Source organism: Cyrtonyx montezumae, unplaced genomic scaffold (assembly GCF_038088225.1).
Source record: "Cyrtonyx montezumae isolate F1298 unplaced genomic scaffold, pur_monq_1.0 scaffold_10, whole genome shotgun sequence".
NCBI classification, from domain to species: Eukaryota; Metazoa; Chordata; class Aves; order Galliformes; family Odontophoridae; genus Cyrtonyx; species Cyrtonyx montezumae.
This window is the reverse complement of record NW_027071826.1, coordinates 50678815-50704205: the sequence shown is the minus strand read 5'-3', so window position 1 is coordinate 50704205 and position 25391 is coordinate 50678815. Positions and strand designations below refer to the sequence as shown.

The following is a 25391-nucleotide window of genomic DNA, read 5'->3' as shown; positions in this document are numbered from 1 at the left end:
GTCATAGAAATAATTATAAGGCGTTACTTTTGGAGCAGCTTACGTGGTCTAAAGGAGGACACGAGTGGCGGCCAATACACCCAATGCTCAAGCTGCAGCTGTAAGCTAACTGCCATACAAAAATTATTCTGCATGCAACAGACGTGGGTTTCTACCTGACCACACCATACAGTTTGGAGCTCAGAAAGGAAACGTTAGAAATAATCGAAGGCCTTTGCGTGTTAGAGAACATTCCTCTTTCCATTCAAAAGCTACTGGTGACCGTGGAAATTATGCCCTTCTGTGCATATGATAACCATAGGTAGTAAAGAAAAACAGACAACTGTCCTTTGTCATTGCAGAATTGTTCCATCAGGCCACATGGTTGGATGAGCGTTTGGAAATGGGACCAAAAAGCATTTTTCCTTCAGTACTTCTCTGCTGTGACAGAGGAGGTGGCACCGATGCTGGCTGCACACTGAAGGCTGCCACAGGCACGATGGAGATGGATTCCAAAGCAACAGGTAACTAGAACTTTATATACTGGAGTGTCACTGGACACACAGTGATTTACAACAGACCCAAACACTCCTGGGAAGGAAAACACTCTTAGGAAGCACTCAGGAAGGCAGGAATAGTGTAAGTAAAAATCAGAAGGAACTGGAGACTCAGCACAGCGCATCCCAATACCCACCTCTACTTTTTCTACTACTTGCTTTCCGAAGGAGCAGACTTTGGTGGAGCAGGTGATTGTCATGTTTTCTGAGCTCTCGTACTGACTGGTGACTCCGTAAAACGCTCCTGTATCATCTTGGATATTGCAGTTTAAGTCAGCCTGTTGGGAAAAAGCAACAGGTGCTGAAGTGTTCATTTGACAAAGTCAGAAGCATAAACTGTATTTAGCTCACTGCGCTTGTTGCCAGAAACAAGAGGGAAAAGGGAGTTTGATAGCGACAACAATGGCAGTGGAGAACCTCAAAGAAAGCACCTGCATAAATACTGAAGTAGAAACCTTAGGGAAGCAACAATTTCTTCAAACAACAGAAGAGAATGACGGTATTTCTCTTAGCTACAGATGACCTTTTTTGTTTGTCAGAGAGAGGAAGTCCTTTTCCTTTCTTAAAACAATGAAATCACTGCTACAAAGGAAGATGGCTGCACAACTTGGGAATCGATCTCTAATAAACTCTGTCAAGCCATCTGGCCCCAATTCAGCATGCTGCTTAACTTCACTGAGCTGCATGACGCAGCTCACAGGCTTCACACTTACTTCTCTGTGTGCTTACTGAGCTGTGCCTGCTGGACCGATACACAGTACTGAAAGTATTTGATTTCTTCCACTATTTCTCTGCAGCCTGAATAACTACCCAGCTGCCTCCCACATCTAGCAGCAGAGACTGAGACGTGCAGGATCAAGTGAAGAACAGTGCTACCTTTAATTATTTATGTCCGAGTCTTGTGCACAGCGTGATTCATTTGGTTACAAAGCAGGAGCACAGGTCACATGCTGAATCCCGCCACCCCAGGCCTGCAGCACAACTGAAGCTTTTCTGCCACTGAGCTCTTTGTCATCATGAAAGCATTTTCACAAAGCCCACAACTTGAAAGAGCACTGATATGGATACAGGCAGAGACCAGAGATATCCACAGCTGCGTTTGTTGATTCAGGTATTAGCGCTGATGACATCTTTGGTGCCTGAGGAGAGAGTGGGCAGGGATTTCTTTCTCTGGGGAAACAGCCAATCAGCCAGCGTGGCACAACGTTTAGGAAATCATATGAGCTTACAGCTACCCCGAGACAAGCGTTTTATCACGGAAGTACACTTTCACAGCGGCTTCACTTGCAATTCTAGCTCAACTTGCTCTTACTGCTTTTTACTGCTAAAACTTGTGAATAACACCTTCTTTTCTACCTGGAGGTTTCTTAAAAATGTGTTTATTTACTTGCTATTGTGGAACATTTATAATTCTGCCTTCGCTGTATTCCAGGTCATTTGTAACTGCTCTTCAATGTTTAACTAGGCAACAGCTCATTAATTCTACTTAGTGTCTACAACCCATATTTGTGGTACAGCCTTCTGAGGCAGTATGCTGACAACAGCAATACTGAACTAGTTTGTGGGTACGGAGACGACACGGGTCTCATAATATTTCAGGCTAGCTTTGGTAAATTAATCAGTGGAGAAGTCTCTGGAGCTTTACATGCAGTAACACAAAAAGCTTTACAGCCACGTCTTCTGCATAGCAGAAAGAAATGCTATCGCTGTTCCACCTTGTTTCTTGCACATGTATTGCAGAGGCCAGCAGTTAGCTGATGCAGCGGTTTGACGTACAGCTACAGCAACATTCGCAGCGCTCCGTCATGAATTGTTCCACGCTCACAGAAAATAAGCAATCTGTCATCACAGCTGGTTTGCAGTTACATCTAAATGTGAAAAGCTGAAGCAGCCATCAGCCACCTCACAGCTTCTCTGCAGGAATTTCTGAAGTATTTCTGATAAAACTATTGCACCGTTGTGAAGTACCCCATTTTCTTAACAAGCAGTTATTTCTGTTGCTACTGCAATTACAGCTTTACTATGCAGTGATTTTCCTTTCCCTTTCAGGTATTGGAAAATATATGTAGAAATTATAAACAAAACACTCCTCGCAATTTTCATGTTCTCAAAAGGATCAACAGCACACACCCTACATTGCAAGCTGCCACAACTACTAACAGAGATTAAGAAATAGCTTTTCATCTGTTTCTTTCTCATTCTGAAGCCCACTGAAAAAAATACGCTTGACATTTAACCTGGTAAGTAACACATGGCCATCTGGAACACTGCTGATAGCTCCCACACCACTTCCAGCTCTGGCCGAGGTCACCAGGAGTCCTGGATACACCAGAAATAGACACTGAGGCTCTGAAGCCTGAATGAGGAACACGTGAAATCAGCACTCCACAGTCACGACTTACTCTTGCACCACCACCACACTGCTACAAAAAACAAACGCGTGGTTCTAAAACAGACATAAATTGGCTATTTTGTCCTCTGTGCATGCATGTGTTTGCGTGAGTGCACGTGTGCACGACAATGTGTATGAGTGTGAGAGTGTATATGTGTGCATGTCTGAGTGTGTTTGCATGTGAGTCGGTGTGTGTGTTTGAGTGTGAGTGCATATTATTAAAGTGTGCGTGTGTGTGATCTGTGTGTGTGTGAGAATGGGTGAATGTGAGCGTGTGCATGTGTGCGTGACTGCATGAGTGAGCGTGCAACTGTGTGCGCGAGTGTGTGACTGTGTGTACATGAGTGTGAGCCTGTGTGAGACTGAATGTGAGTGCGTGAGTGTGAGTGAGAGCAAGCATGTGCGTGAGTGTGTAGAAGTGTGTGTGCATGTGCGACTGCATCTGAGTGTGAGTCTGAGACTGCTGTGTGTGAGTATGTGCCTGAGTGTGAGCTTACATGTGAGTGTGACTGAGTGTATGTCTGAGTGTGTGTGTATGCATGCAAGTGAGTATGAGTCTGTGTGTGCGTGCGAGTCTGTGAGACTGTGTGTGAGTTTGTGAGTCTGAGTGTGTGTGTGTAAGTGTGTGCAGGAGTGCATGTGTGTGAGCATGTCTGTGACTGTGAGCCAGTGTGTATGAGTGAGTGTGTGTGTGTGTGTCTGAGTGCGAGTGTGTGAGTGAGTGTGCGTGAGAGCTTGAGTCTGATTGTGCATGTGAGTCTGAGTGTGTGTGTGCACGAATGTGACTGTGAATCTGAGTGTGCGTGTGTGTCTGCAATGTGAGTGTAGGTGTGAGTCTGAGTGTGTTTGAATCTGTGAGTGTGAGCATGTGACTGTGTGCGAGTCTGAGTGTGTGTGCATGTCTGAGTTTCTGCGTGTGTGAGAGAAGTGTTAGTCTGAGTGTGTGCGTGTGAGTCTGTGACAGCGAGTGTGCGCATGTGAGTCTGTGCGTGAGAGTGTGTGTGATCTGAGTGTGTGACTGTGCGTGAGTCTGAGTGTGTGCACGAGTACGTGAGTCTGTGTGCAAGTCAGTGTGAGAAGTAAGTGGGTGTGTGTGTGTGTGTGTGTGTGTGTGTGTGTGCGCGCAAGGGAGTGCAGTTGTGAGTCTGCGTGTGTGCGAGTCTGAGTGTGTGACTGCGAGTGTGTGAGAATAATGTGTGAGTGTGTTTGAGAATCTGAGTGTGCCTGTGTGTGCTGAGTGTGAGTGTGTATGTGAGGGAGTATAGTTGTGAGTCTTAGAGCGTGTGTGCATGTGTGTGCAAGTGTCTGCGTCTGAGTGTGAGAGTGTGACTGAGTCTGTGAGTGCAAGCGTGTGTGGTGTATGTGTGAATGAGTGTGCGTGAGTGTGTGTGGTGTGTGAGAGCTTGAGTGTGTATCTGTGCATGAGTGTGCCTGTGAGTGCGTGTGTGGTGTGCATGAATCTGAGATGTGAGCGTGGTGTGTGTGCCAGTCTGAATGTGAGTGTAAGTGTGGGTGAGCCTGAGTGTGTGTGTGTACTGAGTTTGAGTGGGAGTGTGTGTGCATGAGTGCGTGTGTGCATGGTATGTGTGAGTCTGAGAATGTGAGTGTGTGTGTATGAGTGTGTGTGGGAATACAGAAAGTACATTTAGAGCTGCAGCTGAGGAACAGGATAAACAGCATGAGAAAGGAAGGCTGAGAACCAAGGACACTTCCAGAAGAAGAGGAAAACAAGTTCAAGTAAGCTGTGTGATGGCAGGCCCTAATTGGAGGAAGAGTGCATGGCTTGGGGAGATTCACAGCCCTGGTTGGATCATCGCCTGTATGCATGGTTAAGGACTGTTTTGGGAAGTTATACTGTTGATAAAGGCGGGTGGGAAAGTTACAAGAGAGAAATTGTGAAAGTATATAAGGGATGTTAAAACCTGTAATAAACGATTTGGATCGTTCACATCTGAGTCCGTGCCCGAGACACTGCAAATGGCGCCCACTGTGTGGTGCAAATCAAGCCGTGGCTGAGCGAGCCCGGTCCGGCAGCGTCACCCGACTGAACTTCAGAGAGATTGTTTCACGCGCGCCCACACCGTTCTGCAGGACAGAAGGTGAGCAGTCGGGAACCATGGGGAGTTCACTAACGAAGGAGCAACAAGTAAATCTTGAAGTTAGTTTTAAACTTCTAGGATCAGCCTGTATCTAATTCAGAACTAGCTACTTTTCTTAAATGGATAAGCAAAAATGTCCCCGAATTTCCGAAAACTGGGTTCACTCTTGATGGAGAACTCTGGGACAAAATTGGCACAAAACTCTGGGAGGCTTCTATTACTGAAGACAGAACGGCTGCCAAACTTCTACCTGCTTGGCACCAAATAATGGAAGGGCTTAAACAAATTCGACAAGGAAGACGTTCTGCCGGCTATTCTCTATCGCCCTCCTTCCCACCCCCGCCTCTGCCTTCCGATTCGGGAAGCCTGCCGTGCTATGGACTACACAAGTATCAGAAGACAAACCATTATTATCATGTCTAGTAAATGGCAGGCAGTTATTAGGCCTAGTGGATACCGGAGCTGATGTTACCATCATTAAGTCAAGCGACTGGCCCTCTGAATGGCCACTAAAATACCCTAGTTCTGCTATTGTAGGAGTTGGGGGCTTACAGCAGCCCAAACAAAGTGCCTGAATTTTATCTTTTGAAGGGCCTGATGGTCACATTGCTCACACTGCTCCTTACATCTTGCCAGTTCCCTATACTCTGTGGGGTCGTGATCTTTTAAGTCAATGGGGCATGATTTTGCAAACAAATTTTCAGTAAGGGCCATTGAATGGCAGCAACCTATACCCCTAGTTTGGAAAACAGAACAACCAATCTGGGTAGATCAATGGCCCCTAACAAAGGAAAAATTGCTGCATTTACATGAGCTAGTTCAAGAACAACTGGCTGCTGGTCACATGGTGCCTACCACCAGCCCTTGGAATACTCCAGTGTTTGTTATCCTCAAGAAGAGTGGAAAATGGAGGCTTCTACAGGACCTGCGTGCTGTCAATGTAGTAATTGAGCCCATGGGGGCACTGCAGCCTGGTCTCCCTTCGCCTTCAATGTTACCATCGAATTGGCCTATAGCAGTCATTGACTTAAAAGACTGTTTTTTTACCATTTCACTTCATCCAAAAGACGCACCACGATTTGCTTTCTCAGTGCCCTCCATCAACCAACGAAGCCCTGCTCAGCGGTACCACTGGACTGCGTTACCACAAGGAATGCTTAATAGTCCAATGATATGTCAACTGACTGTAGCAAATGCATTACAACCAGTACGAAAAGCTAGACCCCACGTCCTTATTTACCATTACATGGACGATATATTAATAGCAGCAGAACGAGAAGAGTCTAAAGGACACTTTAATGCTCGTAAGGCAGGCAGTTCAATCTGCTGGTTTACAAATAGCAGAAGAAAAGGTGCAACTTAGTTCTCCATAGAAATATTTAGGATGGAAAATTACATCTCACACCATTCAGCCACAAATCCTCAAAATAACACCTCACGTACAGACATTGAATGATCTGCAAAAGTTGTTAGGAACCATCAACTGGTTACGACCGCTTTTGGGTATTACTACTCAAGAGTTGCACCTTCTGTTCCAGCTACTCAAAGGAGACCCGGATTTAACCTCTAAAAGACAGTTAACACCACAAGCGTTACAATGCTTAGACTCTGTAATAACATCACTGCAACATTGATATTGCCATCGGTTTGTTTATCACTACCAGTATCTCTTGTAATAATATCAAATACCTATCAGCCATATAGCCTGTTATGTCAGTGGGATACCTCAAGAAAAGATTCTCTCATTATCCTGGAATGGATATTCTTACCACATACCTTTTCAAAAACCATTACATCATGAGTGGAGATGTTTGCAATGCTAATACAGCGAGGTCGTCATCGTTTACAAATTTTATGAGCTCTTGACCCTGACTGCATCTGCATACCTGCTACTAAAAAAGACTTAGATTGGTTGCTTGCACAGTCGCTTACTTTACAAACTGCTACGGCAGGCTATACAGGACAGATCTCCACCCATCCCCCCAAACATCAGTTACTGCATAACTTGAGTGATCTGCCCCTTTGTCATAATATTTTACTTTCACATGTTCCAATACCTAATGCTGTTACTGTATTTACAGTTGGCTCCGGCAAGACACATCGAGCAGTGGTTCTCTGGCGCGCGACTGCTACACAGTGGCAGTCAGATGTACATGTTGTGGATGGATCACCTCAAGTTGTAGAACTCACTGCCGTAGCCCGAGCTTTTCAATTTTTTTCAAATCAAAAGCTTAATATAATAACTGATTCTTTGTACATTACAGGTATCATTCAGAGGATTGAAGGATCTTTTCTTAAGGAAGTTAACAACCCCGCTTTGTTTGCGCAGCTCAGGCGAGTTTTACATTATGTCTCTCACCGTACTCTCCCTTATTTTATTATGCATATTCAATCACACACTACATTGCCTGGTCCTATAGCTGAGGGCAACTATAAGGCTGATCAAGCCACTGTCGCCTTTGCTACACCTCCATTGTTCCAGCAAGAGCGACTCTCTCATCATTTTTTTCATCAGAATAGGAGAACTCTACAAAAACAATTTCAACTGACAACGGATCAGGCCCGTAACATTATTCTAACATGCCCAGACTGCCAGGCAATTGCCCCTTTGCCTCAAACTGGGACAAATCCCCGTGGCACAGCGCCTCTTCAACTGTGACAAACAGATGTCACTCATGTTCCCGAATTTGGCCGTCTAAAATTTGTCCATGTAACAATAGATACTCATTCTTCATACATATTTGCCACAGCACATACAGGTGAATGCAGTCGGGACGCCCGTAAACACTGGTTATCTGCCTATGCTGCTATGGGGATCCCACATACTATAAAAACAGATAATGGGCCTGCGTACACTTCTAAGGCCACTCAAACTTTCCTCCAAGAATGGGGCGTTAAACATATTACAGACATTCCTCATTCTCCCACCGGACAAGCTATCATTGAGCATGCTCATCAAACACTGGAATCCATTCTTAATAAACAAAAAAGGGTGAATACGGGAGATACACCACAAGAAAGATTCTGTAAGGCTTTGCTTGTGCTGAATTTTTTGAATCGTGATCATATAGATACAACTTGTGTGGACCGTCATTTTGGGGCCTCCCCAATGCTCAAGGAACGGCCAATGGTTAATGCTCGGAATATGGCCACAGGGCATTGGGAAGGTTCCTTACCACTGGTAACTTGGAGTCGTGGATATGCTTGTGTTTCCACAGGGACTGGTCCTACATGGGCTCCAGCACGATATGTTTGGCCTCATCTCAAGGCAGAAAATAGCATCCAGCCTTTATGATTACTGGGATTGTGTGTTTCTTCTATTTTAGTGGATATTCTATATCAAGTGTGAAGAATTATTAGGCATTATCTAGGTTGTTGTGTACTTCTTCTGTTTCAATAATAGATCAAGTGTGAATTAGACAGGATTTGATGTTACCAACACTGGAGTTTATGGAAATAGCACTTTTAATGTATTTTTAATGTATTAGGAACGCACGGTTATGATGTTATTAGCCTATCAATTAGCCTTTTTTCTAATTTGCAAAGACAAAAACCTGGAAAAGAATCCTAGGCAAAGGGATGATTTTGTGTTTTAGAATGATCAACTCTCTTTCAATTCGCTAATCAAAATAGTTTTTTATAACCATGCATCATTTGAGACAAAGGCATATGCTAAGAGAAGCATATCCTCTTCAGAAGGGATAGACAGGGAAGAAAGGGTGGTGGCATAGCTCTCTATATCAAAGAGTGTTTTGATGTTGAAGAGCTTGAGGTTGGAAATGATAGAGTCTCTATGGATAAGGATCAGGGGGATGGTCTTTAGGAGTGACATCGTGGTGGGGGTCTGTTATAGACCGCCTAGTCAGGATGAAGAAATAGATGAGGTGTTCTATAAGCAACTCGTAGATGTTGCACGATGGCCAGCACTCGTTCTCATGGGGGACTTCAACTTCCCTGACATATGCTGGAAATATAATACTGCGCAGAAGAAGCAGTCCTTGAGATTTCTAGAATGTGTGGATGATTGCTTCCTGACACAGCTGGTGCAAGAGCCTACCAGGGGAGATGCCTTGCTTGACCTGCTCTTCACTAACAGGGAAGGACTAGTAGGGGATGTGAAGGTTGGAGATTGTCTTGGCCAGAGTGACCATGAAATAGTGGAGTTTGCTATTCTGGGTGACGTCAAGAGGGTGACTAGCACTAGCAAAACTGCTACCTTGGACTTCCGGAGGGCAGACTTTGACCTGTTCAGGATGCTTGTTGCAAAGGTTCCTTGGGATCTGCTCCTGAGGGGTAAAGGGGTCCAGAAAGCCTGGATGCTCCTCAAGATGGAAATCCTAAAGGCACAGGAGCAGGCTGTCCCAGAGTCCCGTAAGTCGAGCCGGAGGGGAAAAAGACCAGTGTGGATGAACCGGGATCTTTTGTTGAGACTCCGAGAGAAAAAGAGAGTCTATGTCCTCTGGAAGATGGGACGGGCTACTTGGGGTGACTACAGAGAACTGGCCAAGATTTGCAGGCAGAAAATTAAAAATGCTAAAGCCCAGCTTGAACTTAGACTGGCTACTGCTGTAAAGGAGAACAGGAAACCCTTTTACAAATATATTAACAGCAAGAGAAAAACTAAGGAAAATTTCTCTCCTTTACTCGACGAGGCAGGGAGTGTAACCACAGAGGATAAGGAAAAGGCTGAGGTTCTCAATGCCTTCTTCACATCTGTCTTTAATAGACAGAGCAGTTGTCCACACGGTACTTGCCCTGATCTGGAAGTCCGGGACGGGGCGCATAATGCACCCCCTGTGATCCAAGCAGAGACGGTCAGAGATCTTCTCCTCCATCTGAACTGCCACAAGTCCATGGGGCCAGATGGGATCCACCCAAGGGTGCTGAGGGAGCTGGCAGAGGTGATTGCTGAGCCACTTTCTGCCATCTATCAGCATTCCTGGTTATCTGGAGAGGTCCCACAAGATTGGAGGCTTGCCAATGTGACTCCCATTTACAAGAAAGGCCGTAAGAAAGACCCCGGGGAACTACAGGCCTGTCAGCCTGACCTCAGTATCAGGGAAAGTTATGGAGCAGATGATCTTGAGGGAGATCACACGACACGTCCATGACAACCAGGGGATCAGACCCAGCCAGTACGGGTTCACAAAGGGCAGGTCGTGCTTGTCCAACCTCATCTCCTTCTATGACTGGGTGACCAGACAGGTAGATGAGGGAAAGGCTGTTGATGTAGTCTACCTGGACTTCAGCAAGGCCTTTGACACGGTCTCCCACAGTATTCTCCTAAGGAAACTGGCAGCCCGTGGTGTGGACAGGTTCACTCTTCTCTGGGTGGAGAACTGGCTGGAGGGCCGTGCCCAGAGGGTAGTGGTTAATGGAGTTAAGTCCAGCTGGCGTCCTGTTACGAGTGGTGCCCCCCAAGGGTCAGTTTTGGGGCCCATCTTGTTTAATATCTTTATTGATGACGTAGACGAGGGGATTGAGTGTACCCTCAGTAAGTTTGCAGATGACACCAAGTTGGGAGGATGTGTCAATCTGCCTGGGGGTAGGTAGCCCTACAGAGGGATCTGGATAGGCTGAACAGCTGGGCTGAGCAAAATGGGATGAGGTCCAATAAGACCAAGTGCCGGGTCCTGCACTTTGGCCACAATAACCCCATGCAATGCTATAGGCTTGGGGCAGAATGGCTTGAAGGATGTAGAGAGGAAAAGGACCTGGGGGTGTTGGTTGATGCTCAGCTCAACATGAGCCGGCAGTGTGCCCAGGTGGCCAAGAAGGCCAACGGCATCCTGGCCTGTATTAGAAATAGTGTAGCCAGCAGGAGCAGGGAGGTGATCATCCCCCTGTACTCAGCTCTGGTACGGCCGCACCTCGAGTACTGTGTTCAGTTTTGGGCCCCTCACTACAAGAAGGACATTGAGGCCCTGGAGCGTGTTCAGAGAAGGGCGACAAAACTGGTGAGGGGTCTGGAGCACAAGTCTTATGAGGAGCGGCTGAGGGAGCTGGGATTGTTCAGACTGGAGAAGAGGAGGCTCAGAGGAGACCTTATTGCACTCTACCACTTCCTGAAGGGGGGTTGTGGTGAGGAGGGGGTGGGCCTCTTCTCCCTGATAAATAATGACAGGACGAGAGGGAATGGCCACAAGTTGTGCTGGGGAAGATTTAGATTAGACCTGAGGAAACATTTTTTCTCTGCAAGAGTGGTCAGGCACTGGAATGGCCTGCCTAGGGAGGTGGTTGAGGCACCATCCCTAGCGCTGTTCAAGAAGCATTTAGATGAGGTGCTAAGGGATTTGATTTAGTAGTTTAGTGGGTAGGGATGGTGATAAGAGGATGGTTGGACTAGATGATCTTGTAGGTCCTTTCCAACCTAATGAACCTATGAACCTATAAGAGAGCTAACCTTGATAGTTTCTTCTGTTTTGCAAGCAGGTGTTCCACTTGGGCTCCACATCATGCACTGGCCACGTGGATTCTGTGTACAAATGGAAAAAACTCTGCAGACCCTGAGAAGAGTAGGAGCAGGGGGGAGTCTGTGGTGGATGGGAGAGGAAAAGTGCACCTTGAAGCAGGGGACGCCCTGCTGGCACTGCCTATCACGTCCACAACTGGCATTTTCCTTTTCTCTCTTCTTTCTGGTGGTTTGCCATTTCTCAAGGGTCAACAGCTAATAATGCGTTTGCTTAGGGAGTTTCTGCTTCTCGCTTAACACTTATCTAAAATGGATGTCTGCATGTATGTAAGTGTGTGTATGTCGGCTAAAACCCTAACCCTCTGTGTTGCTCTGAATGCACAATTTGCTTGTTTCTGCTCTTAAGATGTCTTGTCTCTCAGATCCAGATACCCTGAAACAGCACTGCTCAAGCTTCAGCCACAATCACTAAGTTAGGATGTTAGTTGGCAAAGGAAAGCAATACCCCTAGTGATGCTCTAGCAGGCCTACCCACTGATGTTGATTCTATTTGACATGCGACTTGGTTTCTTCTAATCAGTTACTGGTACACAAAGAATGGGACCCTCAGGGATTCTTTTCCAGGTTGCAGGAACCTAAAGCCATGGGTGAAAGGTGTGTTTGTTCACTTCTTATTACGTTTAAGAATATTTCTTGTCCTTACGATGTGATTACCTTGTCTCTTTCCTTACATTCAGCGTCTTATCAATTGAAGCCTTGATTAAATTGTGATAGCCTAAATGCATTCAGAAATACTGTTACAGAGTGTTATTAATTTATAGTATGTTAATAGTTTGCTAATAAATAAAAAAGGGGGAATTGTGGGAATACAGAAAGTATATTTAGAGCTGTAGCTGTGGAACAGGATAAACAGCATGAGAAAGGAAGGCTGAGAACCAAGGACACTTCCAGAAGAAGAGGAAAACAAGTTCAAGTAAGCTGCGTGATGGCAGGCCCTAATTGGAGGAAGAGTGCATGGCTTGGGGAGATTCACAGCCCTGATTGGATCATCGCCTGTATGCACGGTTAAGGACTGTTTTGGGAAGTTATACTGTTGATATGTAAAGGTGGGTGGGAAAGTTACAAGAGAGAAATTGTGAAAGTATATAAGGGATGTTAAAATCTGTAATAAACAATTTGGATCGTTCACATCTGAGTCCGTGCCCGAGACACTGCAAGTGTGTGCCTGCGTGCATGAGTTTCTGTGTGCGAGTCTGAGTGTGAGTCTGTGTGCATGAGAGTCCATGTGTGCGAGTGTGAAGTGAGTGTGTGCATGAGTGCGACTGTATGTGTGTGAATCAGTGTGTGTGTGAGTTGTGTGTGTGCCAGTCTAAGTGTAAGTCTGTGTGTGTGAGAGCGAGTGTGTGTACCTAGTGTGTGTGAGTGTGACTCTGTGTGCGTGTGCAAGTCTTTGCAAGTCTGTGTGTGTGATTGTGTGTAAGCGAGTCAGTGTGTGTGCATGACTGTGACTGTGAGTCTGAGTGTCTGTGTGTGCTGAGAGTGACTGTGCGTGGAGTGAGTGTGCACCTGAGCGTGTAAGCATGTCGTGTGAGTATGTGTAAGTCTGAGTGTTCATGTGTGTGCAAGTGTGTCTGTGAGTGTGCATGTGTCTGTGTGTGCATGTGAGTCTGAGTGTGTGCTTGAGTCTGAGTGAGCCTGAGTGTATGCCTGTGTGCATGAGTGTGTGTGAGTGTCTGAGTGTGTATTTGAGTGTCTGAATGTGAGTGTGGTGTGTGTGTGCGTGAGTCTGCTTGTATGTGTGTGTGTGAGAATCTGAGTGTGAGTGTGAGAGTCTAAGTCTGTGTGTGCATGAGTGTGACAGTGTGACTGTGTGCGAGTCAGTGTGAGGAGTAAGTGTGGGTGAGAGAGTGTAGTTGTGTGTGTGGTGTGTGTGAGAGTTTCAGTGTGTGTGCACGAGTGTGACAGTCCGAGTGTGAGCACATGTGAGAGTGAGTGCATGTGATGAGTTTGTGCATGTGAGTGTGTGTGTGTGTGCATGAATGTGAGCATGTGTGCGTGTGAGTCTGTGTGAGTGTGACTGTGTGTCTGAGTGTGAGTTTGCATGTGAGAATGTGCCTGTGCATGTGTGTCTGTGTGTGTGTCTGAGTGTGAGTGTGTGTGTAGGTGTGTGATTGTGTGTGTGCGTGTGTGTGCATGTGAGAGTGAGTGTGTGTGAATCTGTGTGTGTGTGCATGAGTGTGCGTGTGAGTGCATGTGAGAGTGAGTGTGTGTGAATCTGTGTGTGTGTGCATGAGTGTGCGTGTGAGTGAGTGAGTGGGAGTGTGTCTGAGTGTGTTGAGAGCGAGCACGTGTGAGGTCTGTGTGCATGTGAGTGTGAAAGTGAGTGCATGTGTACTGTGTGAGTGTGAGTCTGAGTGTGTGTGAGTGTGATGTGTCTGTGTGAATCTGAGTGTGTGCCAGTCTGAGTGTAAGCCTGTGAGTGTGTGTGCATGAGTTTGAGTGTGTGTCTGAGGGTGTGTATGTATGAGAGTCTGAGTGTGCACGTGCCTGTGAATCTGTGTCTGAGTGTGTGCGTGTGGAGTGTAAATGTGTGTGTGCGAGTCTAAGTGTGTGCGTGAGTAGGTGTGAGTCTGTGTGTGTGTGTGACTGTGTGTGTGCATGAGTGTGTGAGAGTGTGAGTCTGAGTGTGTGTGCTGAGTGACTGTGTGTGAGTGAGCAAGCGTGAGTGTAAGTCTGTGTGTGTCTGAGTGTGCACCTGAGCATGTGTGCATGTTGTGTGAGTGTGCATGTGTATGAGTATGTGAGTGTAAGTCTGTGTGCATGAGTGTTCATGTGTGTGCAAGTGTGTCTGTGAGCGTGCACGTGAGCCTGAGTGTCTGAGTGTAAGCGTGTGTGAACATGTGAGTGTGTGACTGTGTGTGTGCATGAGTGTGTGAGAGTGTGAGTCTGAGTGTGTGTGCTGAGAGTGACTGTGTGTGAGTGAGCAAGCGTGAGTGTAAGTCTGTGTGTGTCTGAGTGTGCACCTGAGCATGTGTGCATGTTGTGTGAGTGTGCATGTGTATGAGTATGTGAGTGTAAGTCTGTGTGCATGAGTGTTCATGTGTGTGCAAGTGTGTCTGTGAGCGTGCACGTGAGCCTGAGTGTCTGAGTGTAAGCGTGTGTGAGCATGTGAGTGTGTGTCTGAGTGTGTGCAAGTATGTGAGTCTGCGTGTGCGTAACTATGCGGGTGAGTGTAAGTGTGTGTGAGAAAGTGTGAGTGTGTGCTTGAGTCTTGAGTGTGTGCCTGTGTGCATGAGTGTGTGTGAGTCTGTGTGTGTATCTGTGTCTGAGTGTGCAGTGAGTGTCTTAATGTGAGCATGTGTGTGTCTGAGTGAGTGCGACTGTGTCTGAGTCTGTGCATCTGCGCATGTGAGCGTGAGAGTGTAAGTCTAAGTGTGTGTCTGAGTGTGAGTGAGCACGTGTGTGTGTGTGCATGCATGCGAGTTTGTGTGTCTGAGTGTGAGCGTGTGAGTCTGACTGTGTGTGGGTGAGTTTAAGTGTGAGCCTGAGCGTGTGTGTAAGGATGAATGTGTGTGACTGCATTGTATGTGGGTGCAAGTGTGTGTGTATACATGAGAGTGAGTGTGAGTGTGCATGTGTGATTGTGTATGTATGTCTATGTGTGTGCGAGTCTGTGTGTGTGACTGTGCATGAGTGTGTTTGAGTATGTGTGTGAATGTGTGTGCGTGAGTTGTGTGGGTCTGTGTGTGTGCATGCGTGTGTGTCAGAGAGTGTGTGAGCACGAGTGAGTGTCCGTGTAAGTCACTGCGTGTGTGTGTGACTGTGAGTACACGAGTGAGAATGTGTGTGAGAATGTGTGTGCGCGATTGCAATGTGTGCATGTGTCTGAGTGTGTGTGAGTGTAAGTGCGGGTGTGAGTGGGTGTGACAGCGTGTATGAGTGTATGTGAGTGTGTTTGTGAGCCACTGCCTGTGTGAGTGTGACTGTGATTGTCTGCAACTGCGTGTATGAATGTGTGTGATTGTGAGAATGAGTGTGTGCATGTGAGAGGCACTGTGTTTGTGTGTATGTGCAACTGTGTGTGTGTGTGCATGAATGTGCGACTGTGAGTGTGCATGAATGTGCGTGTGTTTGTGTGTGATTGTGACTGTGTGAATAAGTGAGAGTGTGAATGTGAGCATGTGTGCATTTGTGTGAGTGTGAGTGAATGTGTGTATGTGTGTGAATTTAAGTGTGTAAGTGTGTGAGTGTGTGCATGTGCAAGTATGAGAGTACGTCTGTGTGTGAGTCACTGCATGTGTGTGTATGTGTGAGTGTCACTGTGCAACCGTGTGTATGAGTGTGTGACTATGTGTGACTACATGTATGAGTGTGTGGGTAAGTCAACGTGTGTGAGAATGTGTGTATGCGCGAGTCACTGCATCTGCGACTGTGTGTGCGACTGTGTGTGCGACTGTGTGTGCGTGCATGTGCCAAACAGAAGCGCTGAACACCACAGAGACCCCACGTGTGCACGCAGCCCCCCACCCTTAGAGCCGGCCGCCTCACCAGTGCCCCCCCGAACACCCACGTGCAGGAGCTGAGGCGGAGCACATTACAGAGGGACGTGGAGAGACGACTGATGGGCCGAGGCAAACTGAGGAGTTCCAAGAGGGCAAGAGTCGGGCCCTGCATTTTGGGCACAGCAAACCCAGTCAACCCTACAGGCGTGGGGAGGAGTGTCTGCAAAGCTGCCTGACGGAAAGGGACTGACAGTGGGCTGAATACGAGCCAGCAGTGTGCACTGACAGTGGCTGACAAGGCCAATGGCATCCTGGCCTGGATCAGGAATGGCGTGGAGAGCAGGACTAGGGAAGTCATCCTGCCCCTGTTCTCAGCACGGGGGTGGCCTCACGTTGAGTATTGCGTTCAGTCACTGAAGGGCTGGAACAGGTGCAAAGAAGGGCAACAAGGCAGGGGAAGGGCCTGCAGGCCATGGCCTATGAGGAGCGACTGAAGGAACTGGGGCTGTTTAGTCTGGGGAAAAGGAGGCTGAGGAGGGGAGGGAAACCTTACTGCTCTCTTCAAATACCTGAAAGGTGATTGCAGTGAGAGCGAGGTTGGTCTCTGCTCACTGGCGGCAGCGACAGGATGAGGAGATGTGGCCTCAAGTTGCAGCAGGGGAGGTTCAGGTTGGGTATCAGACAGAAGGGGTCGTTAAGCACTGGAGTAGGCTCCCAAGGGATGTGCTCGAGGTACCATCCGTGAGCGTGTTTAGAAGCAGTCTGGATGTGGTGCTCCAGGACATGATGGAGCGGTTGGTTGTTGGAGTGAGGGTAGCACGGTTTGGTCGTGGTTGCGCTTGATGATCATTAAGGTCTTTTTCAACCTGAGCAATTCTATGATTCTATGATTTGATTAGGGAGTCCAGCATGCAGAGGAAGCGTTTTCAGTGGAAAGATGTCTAGTTTTAACGTTTAACTAACTGCCAACTGCTGAGCGCTGAAGCTGTAAGACTCCTTCAGGAAGTGTAACACCAACGTAACATAAAAACATATAAGAGAATAGTCCCGAATGAAAACCTTCTCATGTCAAAAGAATGTTCTCCAATCTCACATACTAAAGACATCTTACCTTTCAACAGGGGTTCAAATCTTTCTGCTAGAGGATGAGTACATGAACACTAGGAAGGAGCAGATACTATTGTAGAGGGGATTTTCACTTCAAGGAAGTAGTCTTATTCAGCATGGAAAATAAAAAGGTAACCTGGAATTTGGTTTATCTTAATTACCTTTTTTCTTTCCTTTCAAGAGAAGGAAAGATGATCACTACTGGCTAACTTGTAAGAAATACCAGCAAAGGACTTGTGAAATATACTGGCATAGCTTCCACAGACAGCAGTCCGGTTAATCACACAACTGACAGGTGAAGACATATCCCTCAAACTGAAGCAAGCAAATCACCATTACATTTTTGAGGATCTTTTTTCCCCAGAAAAGATAGCGATGGTACAACCCTCCCCCCTCAACAACAGCAAAAAAAAAGAAGTGAAAACAGAGAGCTGCTGCAGCTATGAGAGCTGCAGATGTCGTTCTGAGTGGGAGAGCAGCCACGTGCTACCTATGTATGCAGTTTTAGCAGGCTCCTTGCTAAAATACTGACTTCACTTTTTGCGTCCACATTTTAGAAAGGATGTAGGAAAATTGGAAAAGGTTCAGAAAAGAGTTACAAGAATGATTTCAGGTCTGGAAAACATCCTTTGTAGTGAATGACTAATGAAACTCCATCTACTTAGTTTTTCCGAGAGAAGTTTTTCCACGACTTTGTCATAGCCTGCAAGTTGCTACATGGGGAAGAGTCTTCTAACAGATTAAATCTTGCACAAAAGGACATTAAAAGACAAAAAGCTAAAGCTACCCAAAAGGTAAATGAAAAACAAGGCAGATTCCGATATCCCTGATGGCAGTAAAAGGCTGCAATAATTATGAAATATGGTATAGTCACCATTCCTGTGGGATTTTTTAACCAGCCAATATACCTAACTAGCGTGGATGCTCTAGCCTAAGTTGGCCTACTGTCTGGATGCAGAAATCACTTAGGTTCACTGCCTGTCTTACATATAGGAAAGGCAAACTAGATATACATAATAATTCCAAAACTGACATCTCTGACTTTATCTTATTAACCTCAGTTAACCTGCTTATAATTCCCTTCTTCAGCGTGAAAAATGTAACAGTCAAGCTGGGGCACTGTGCCTGCAGCCTCTCGTGAGAACCAGCTTTGTCTCATTTCCTTGGTACTCTCCATCTTGGTTCACTTACATTTTAGACTCAAGGACTGCAAGGACTGTAAACCATCTTTGCCTGCTGTGCAGCTTCTAGTGCAGTTATGCCCCGATCCCTGGCTGCAGAGGTTAGGGTTGGTGAGCACTAGTGCAGCATATAGCATATACAGACAAACAACCTTTAGGATGGAGGCACGGTCACATGCGATGAACAAGAGTCCAGTTACTCACTGAAAAATGCTCATTTAAATAATGATTTAAAATATAAGATCAATACCATTTAGGAGAAATAAAACCTCAGTAACTGAAAACCATAATAAATGCTGTTGGCTCCTTGGTGTTTTTTCTTTTTTGTTTTGTTTGTTTGTTTTATGCGTTGATTTTCGAAAGTACAACTAACCCAGATTATTTCCAAGAGCTAAGCTCTGTGTTAGCTGAATGCGCTGGGAGGCAAAAGAGCCGAGCTCTCTGGCACCCTGTTGACATGGCTGTTTAAGAACATGATTAATTCATTAATACAACATAGCTTGTCAAAGGCTAGCACTGAAAATACTACACATTAAGAGTACCAAGCGTTTCACACGCTGCCTGGAGATGCCTCTGCCAGCACGCCAGAGCCAAGCACCAAAACAGAGCTAGCTCAACCGAAATAAAACGGAAAAATATTAGAAAACAATCAAACAGCAAAATACTTCCTGTCCACCTCCCGAGCACTCTCAGGCTGCGTTAGAGGCAGGGGCACCGAGTGCCTGTGCAATAATAACAGCTCTGGCTAACAAAAAAGCAACTCTAGCAAAAATTACCGAGTCTGAATTCTTTCTGCTGAGTAGAAGGAAAACAGCACCTACTGGAAACAGTGGGATCTGAGGAGGGCCAGAATAATTTACGCTGGCATTCAGTAGTTAACATTAAGCACAGAAGGTCATTTGTTAATGACATACAGGTTTGAATGACTGCTGACTGCAGGGAGGTGTGTTACTCATATGACCGCATCGTGCCTCCCCTCCTCCTCTCCAAAGAGCGATCAAAGAGCAGAGATTCCAAATTGTGAAGCAATTTTTTCCAATGGGAGCATCTGTGGTGCTGGCACGTTTCAGCGTGCGTTACGCTGCAGCTCAGGAATTGCGTCCAGGTCTGCCACATGGTTGGGCTCGTGATGGACAGACCAAGCTGCTCCTGCTCCCCAGCTGCTCGGCCCCTTCCACTCATTACCCAGGCTCAAGCGCTGATGCCCTCGCATCAACTGCTGGCGGGGTCCTCTCCACAAGCACCACGTGAACTCCCTGCATCCATGGGGTTGCGATGTGGAAAAGAAAATGGATGTCTGCTTTCTTCCATATCTAATTTGTTTTGCATACATTTGCATGCTGGCCATAGCCCCATCCACATTACAGCTCCCATTTACGAGCCACAGATCATTTGCCAGTCAAAGTTGGTGAGCGTGCATGCGTGCATTTGTGCAGATGGAGGGAAATCCAAGACTGCAAGAGAAATTGCACGTAGAAACAAGAAAGAAAAACAACAACAGGCAGCAGCCGCAATTGTGTGTGTGGATGAAGGGCACAAAAAAGAATGGCTGCACCTTTTAAGACTGCTGGAGGCACATGGGGACACATTCAGGAGGGGGTGGGAGGCAACCACAAGGCGCGAGCCATTTCTGAACACTGATTACATGGGTAAATTGTTTGTTCCACTGTATCACAAAGAGAAGGAGCATTATTTTTCATGCCGCAGCTGTTTTGAATAAGAATAGGAATAAACTTAGCTATCCTCCTCATGTTACTTACCACTAATTATGGCATATATTTACATCTATAAAACAGTGAAATTTGGGGGACATAATTTAATGCCCCTTCATTGTGTAGATCCCTTTATTCCATCCCACATTTGAATTTCAAAAATGTTTAGGACTTCAAAGCATCTTTAAAAGCTTGCCCTAATTATAATATGCATTACTTTCCAAAACTCCCCGTTTGCATTGCAGATTCCTGCAAATAGAGGCATTCATTTTAAACATCAATTAATATCATCCACACATCTTCAGATGAGCTTTAGTCTTTCTTTCAGAGTTTCACTGGGCCCTAACTAAGCTTCCCTCAGTTTGAAGAACAGTTCAAGCTCTTGCAAATACTTAAAAAATTAAGTCAATTGCTCAGAACAGCGGAAACCTGAAACCCCAGTATTAAATTATATCTGCTACCTCTTTCACACGTCGCTAATTTGAAAACGTACCTCTGACTTTTAGGCATTTGTTGCCCACGTCTATGCCTGCAGCTGCAGAAATCAGAGTTTAGGCTTGGCACAGAGCATCTGTCAGTGTCAAGATACACAAAATCCACGGCCACAGCACTGAAAGTTGTGTCCGTACCAGCACCAAGGATCCCAGCAGAGGCACGGAGCCCACTGTGTGAGCCCTGCAGGCAGCAGAAATCATGCAGGCAGAGAGCAGAGCAAAATGTGAGAGAGCACCAATTACCTAAAACAGAGGATGAATTCAGTCTAGGCTGCAACAGACAGCTATGCACTGATGAATTCATGTTAAATGCTCTCTGTAGAAAGTGGCTACCAGATTATTAGCTAGCACTAAACAGCACTAGTAACTTACTACAGTTAAGTCCTAGAGCAATTCCTGCGCCGGTGGAGAGGCACATGATAAAATAATTGCAGTCAAACTCAAGGTGCTCGTTGCTGGAGCTGTGTACCGTGGAGAGCTGTGGGCAGAGTGCTGTGGGCCGACAAGGCAGGGCCAGCAGTCATGCTTAAGAAGCATTCTGGGATAACGCTGGAGGTGTACATACAGCATTTATTTTTCTCAAGAGGCCTAAGTGTACTGCTAAGCGTTAGATAACTTAATAGTGGCAGATATGCGTTTTGAACAGAATTAGACAACTATGTGAGTAGAACTTTCACCAGTAAAAGAAACCAACAGAGGCAACGTATGTTGACTTAGCTTTCAGACAGGCTGATGAGAATTTCAAAGACCAGAAAACTTTGGGGTTTTCACAAGTCATAAAAACAGTTGAAGCAAAATTGAGCCAACGAGCATGTTGACCCAAGATGAGACGGCACAAATCGTACCTGCTTATCTCACCCAGACTAGGATCATTTTGCTGGTGACGCTGTGAAGAGAAGGACTGTGCACTTACTCTGCATGCAGACAAAGGTTGCACAGAGTTCTCTGAATTCCTTGTCAGCTTTCTAGGAGATAACTTTAACACTTGCTTAAGAACATTTATTCTTGTTTTCATTTTATATCCCTGTAATCTCCAGTTTCGTATCAATGTGTCACACAAATTTCCTGTGCTGTATAGTTGGCATGTTGTTCCTTATTTACCCATTGCACTGAGTGCGTAACACAGTAAGTACAAGTCCGTTTGTGGGGTGACTTCCCTGAACTAGCTCCCTGTTGTCCCAACTGCCTGGGACACACAGAAGATTCACTGCACTCAAGATATGAGACAAAGACCTAGGAATTGCTCAGCAGGGCTGGGAGGTTGGATGTTTAAGTGAACTAAATGGGGAAATGGAGAAGTCTCTTTTACACCCTATGCAGTTAGGTAGGAAAAGGCCTACAAGTGAAACATCCAGATGTGTCATCAGGGCTGAGGCCAGCAGCCTTCCCATTCCCAGTATCAGGCTGTAGCTCACAGGAGATACAATCAGAATGAGCTATTAAGCCTCCGCAAAACAAAACAATTTGGCTTTGCACTCAATACATGTGATGCTTTGCAACGTCAACTCCAAAGTTACCAAACATCTTCTTGCAAGATCTCAAACCTTCCCCTCCCACTTTGTAATCAAACTTTATTACTTTTATCACGGGAAAAACTGAAAGGCAACTGAGAAGCCCTGAGGAGAGCTACATGGGGAAAGAGCAAGAGGAGTATTCTTTCCAGCTACCAGAGCTAAGCTACTTTCTGCTTAGGTCATCCTCAATGCGTGTGTTCCTTTCTGCTCTTGCTGCTTCCTATCATTCCCTTGCATGCTAGATTTAATGTCTAAATAAAACATCCTTTCTGTCACCTCCAGGGGCAGGCTGACCTTTCTTTAGATCTGTTTACAGGCTCACCATCCCTTCTAGCATCAAATCCACACCTTTGCTTTCACACTTCCACAAGTAACAACATCCAACTGCTTTCCTGCTTTGGTTTCCCTCGACCCCTTTTACTCATAGTCCTTGGTTTTCTTTCGCTGAGACCCCTCTGCAGTGCTTTCCCATCTGTATTATCTCCCCAGTACAACTTCGCATTCCTCTTTTACTCACATTACAATCAAATCCCACTGAAGCCCAGACTGCCACTGAACACTGGCTTACACCACCGAGCAAACTGTCAGTGCTGAACAGCAATCAAGGGAGAAGGCAACAAAAATGATGGAAAATGAGAAGCAGCTAAACAAAGGGTGAAGGAAAATACTGTGAATAAGCAATTAACAGAACCTGGGAGAAGTTCAGCTTTTCAGAGTAGGAGGTGGTAGCAGACAAGACACAGACAGTGGATACTGCTTCAGAAGTGGATACTGAATTTAAAAGAAAGGACAAGAACACAGAATTTAATCTATTTTTACATCAATAAACTGGAAATTACAATTAGGGTCCAGAAGACTGTCAACAACCTTTGCCAGATATACACTGGTAAAAGATGACTGTTTCAGAACAGTTTCTAAAGGCTCCCTTAAAAAATGGCAACTGCCATTTTATTATTATTATTGTTGTTATTATTATTATTTGTATTTGTATTTTTTCTGAAGAAATGTCCCACTGGGGTGAAAGAAATTAAATAAAAGACAGTGAGCTGACAGTTTAGGATCTAATTCTTCTGACTCACCACAGCCTTCTTCTGCTCTTCCTATATATATATTTCTATCTGTGGGGGCATTGGTGTGAAGTCTATTCCTAGAGGAGCATTCATCATCAGGCTTACTACACCCGAATGCTGCCCCTGGCACTCTCCATCTGCCTTTGCACACCCGAGAAAGAAAATCCACTGGCCTATTTTAAGGCCATGGCTTAGGAAGGCATTCCCATCACATTTTTAGTATATAACTCAGCAGGATGTTTAGCGCTGTGTGTTTTTTAATCTCTTAATCGCACAAAACTGTATTAAACAACCATGAAGCTGGAAGGCACCAACATTCAAGAATGTTGAAGTTTCTCGCACATCCTGACTACTGAACTGCATCGCAGAATCCTTCCTTCCTTACACGACTGCACACTCACACACTGAGCAGCTATACAGTACTGCTGAGCAATGCCTGTAGGAGATTAGGCACTAGAAGCTGGTACTCTGAGCTTCTCCATCATGAGTACAACACTGACTTTAAAGATACAAAGAAGCTCTCTACTGGTTTTAGATACATCTTTGAGCATTCGGCTGCCTGAAAATCAATTTCCACATGGAGAAGCAACAGAAAATACTGCACATCAGTGAATGCAACACAGATCTCTGCTGCTTCCATGCCCGATGCAGTCTAAGGCCTACAATCAGAATCATTTGAGTTGAAAGAAACCTCTGAAGGCCCTTCTAGTCCAATTGCCCTGTAATGAACAGGAACATTCACAGCTACATCAGTCCGGTCATTCCCATGCAACTGAGAACAGCCAGGTGGGGTGAGGTTCATCCTGCCAGTGGGTTTCGCAAGTATTTATTAAGCAAAATGGGTTGGTGAGATGATGGGCCCCAGTTCAAGCCCAAATTTTGCAAGGAAATGACCTCCGTGGTTATAGAGCGTAATTCCAAGTGCTGTTTCTCTGCAGCTACATTTCTTTTGTCCTTATGCTTGCTGTGCTCCCAGCTCTCAGGCAGGTTTCTCTGCCGTGTGCTGTCATACTACATTCCCCCACAGACCCTTTACCCCAAATGCTCCCGCTTCCCACTCCTTATCTCTTCTCAACTCTTTGCTCTCACTCACCAAAAGGCAGGCTTCCTGGTTTCTGGTGTATTTCAGCTTCCCATTCTCTGCTCCTGGCCTCTCTGATCAGCCAGCCCTCAAACACTTAAGTCTGAGGCTCCCATTTCTACTTTTAAGCTCCATACATTTCTCAACAGATATCTTCTGTGGTGCAACACAGCTCCTGCTCAGTGGTTTTATCTCTTCTGCACACAGATTTGAAAGAAGAGTCTCCCTTATTCTCAGTCCCCACCTTTGGTGCCACAGAAGCTTTTGGCAAGATGTGACATCTTGGACACATAAAGATTGGAGAGCATTTCAGTCAAATTTCAGCAGAGAAAGACAAATACCACAAGACATAACCATAAGCAGTACTTCCACATCAACCTTTTCTACTGTCAGCACCAATTTCTCCCCTCTGTAATTAGTCCCTGAATATGCCCCTTTCACTGAGGCTTTAGAAGACCAACTGTATTTGGATGATAACTGCTGGTATGAAGAGAAGCCTGTCACAAACCAACAACAAATTAATGCAAAGAAAAAGTGTAAGCATAAACAAGGTCTCCCCTTGAGATTTGTGATCCTTTATGGCAAACCTGTAACATCACCACTGTGGGGTTTTGCAAATGCAACAAATTAGACCTGGTGTATCAGTGACATTTCCTAAAACTAGACCAACATATTTTCCAACATATCAGCTTTCCATTCAGACCCTGTTTTACTCCTGCTTGCAACTTACATGAGCAGGTGAAACTGTTGGAGCAGGGTCCCATAGCTCACTAACAAGCAGGCAACAGGAAAGCAGATGTGCTCCAGTAATCAAGAAAACCTATTAAGAAAAACCCTGAAGCCCTCAAAAGTTCACGAGCATCCCAAAGTATGCTTGAACTAAGTCCTTTTGTGTTCCTATTTGCAAAGTGCAGGCTGAAACTTGTACTACGTGCATTTGACAAGAGCTCTACACTAGGAACAGTAAAAGCAGCCTGTATTTCATTGCTTCCCTGGTCGTTCTCAGACCACTAGATGGCAGTTCCCCATTTACAAACAAGTGCTCCATTACCTGTTTGCTCGTGCTCAGCAGCTGTGCAGAGAGCAGCTGAGGCACGCATCTGCCCCTGCATGTCATCTGCAACACAGACTTGTGGAGCTGCCAGCAACAGCAACAGTGGCTCTGGGACAGCACTCCACCACAAGGATACACAGCTCATATATGCTTCCATGCGAGAAAAGACATTTCCACAAGCACCCCAAAGCTAAGCACTAGACACACGCCACACCGCCAAGAGAGGTTCTCAAAGCC

General features: G+C 45.8%; 1 protein-coding gene across 4 annotated transcripts in view; it reads right to left on the bottom strand.

The window, feature by feature from the left end:
• Positions 1-25391, bottom strand: part of TEAD1 (TEA domain transcription factor 1) — a 107039-nt gene that overhangs the window by 7466 nt on the left and 74182 nt on the right. For all 4 annotated transcript variants that reach the window (XM_065755362.1, XM_065755363.1, XM_065755364.1 and 1 more), the window contains one exon: positions 674-814. In XM_065755362.1, coding sequence (XP_065611434.1) covers positions 674-814 — 141 coding nt within the window. The remainder of the gene's footprint in view (positions 1-673; positions 815-25391) is intronic.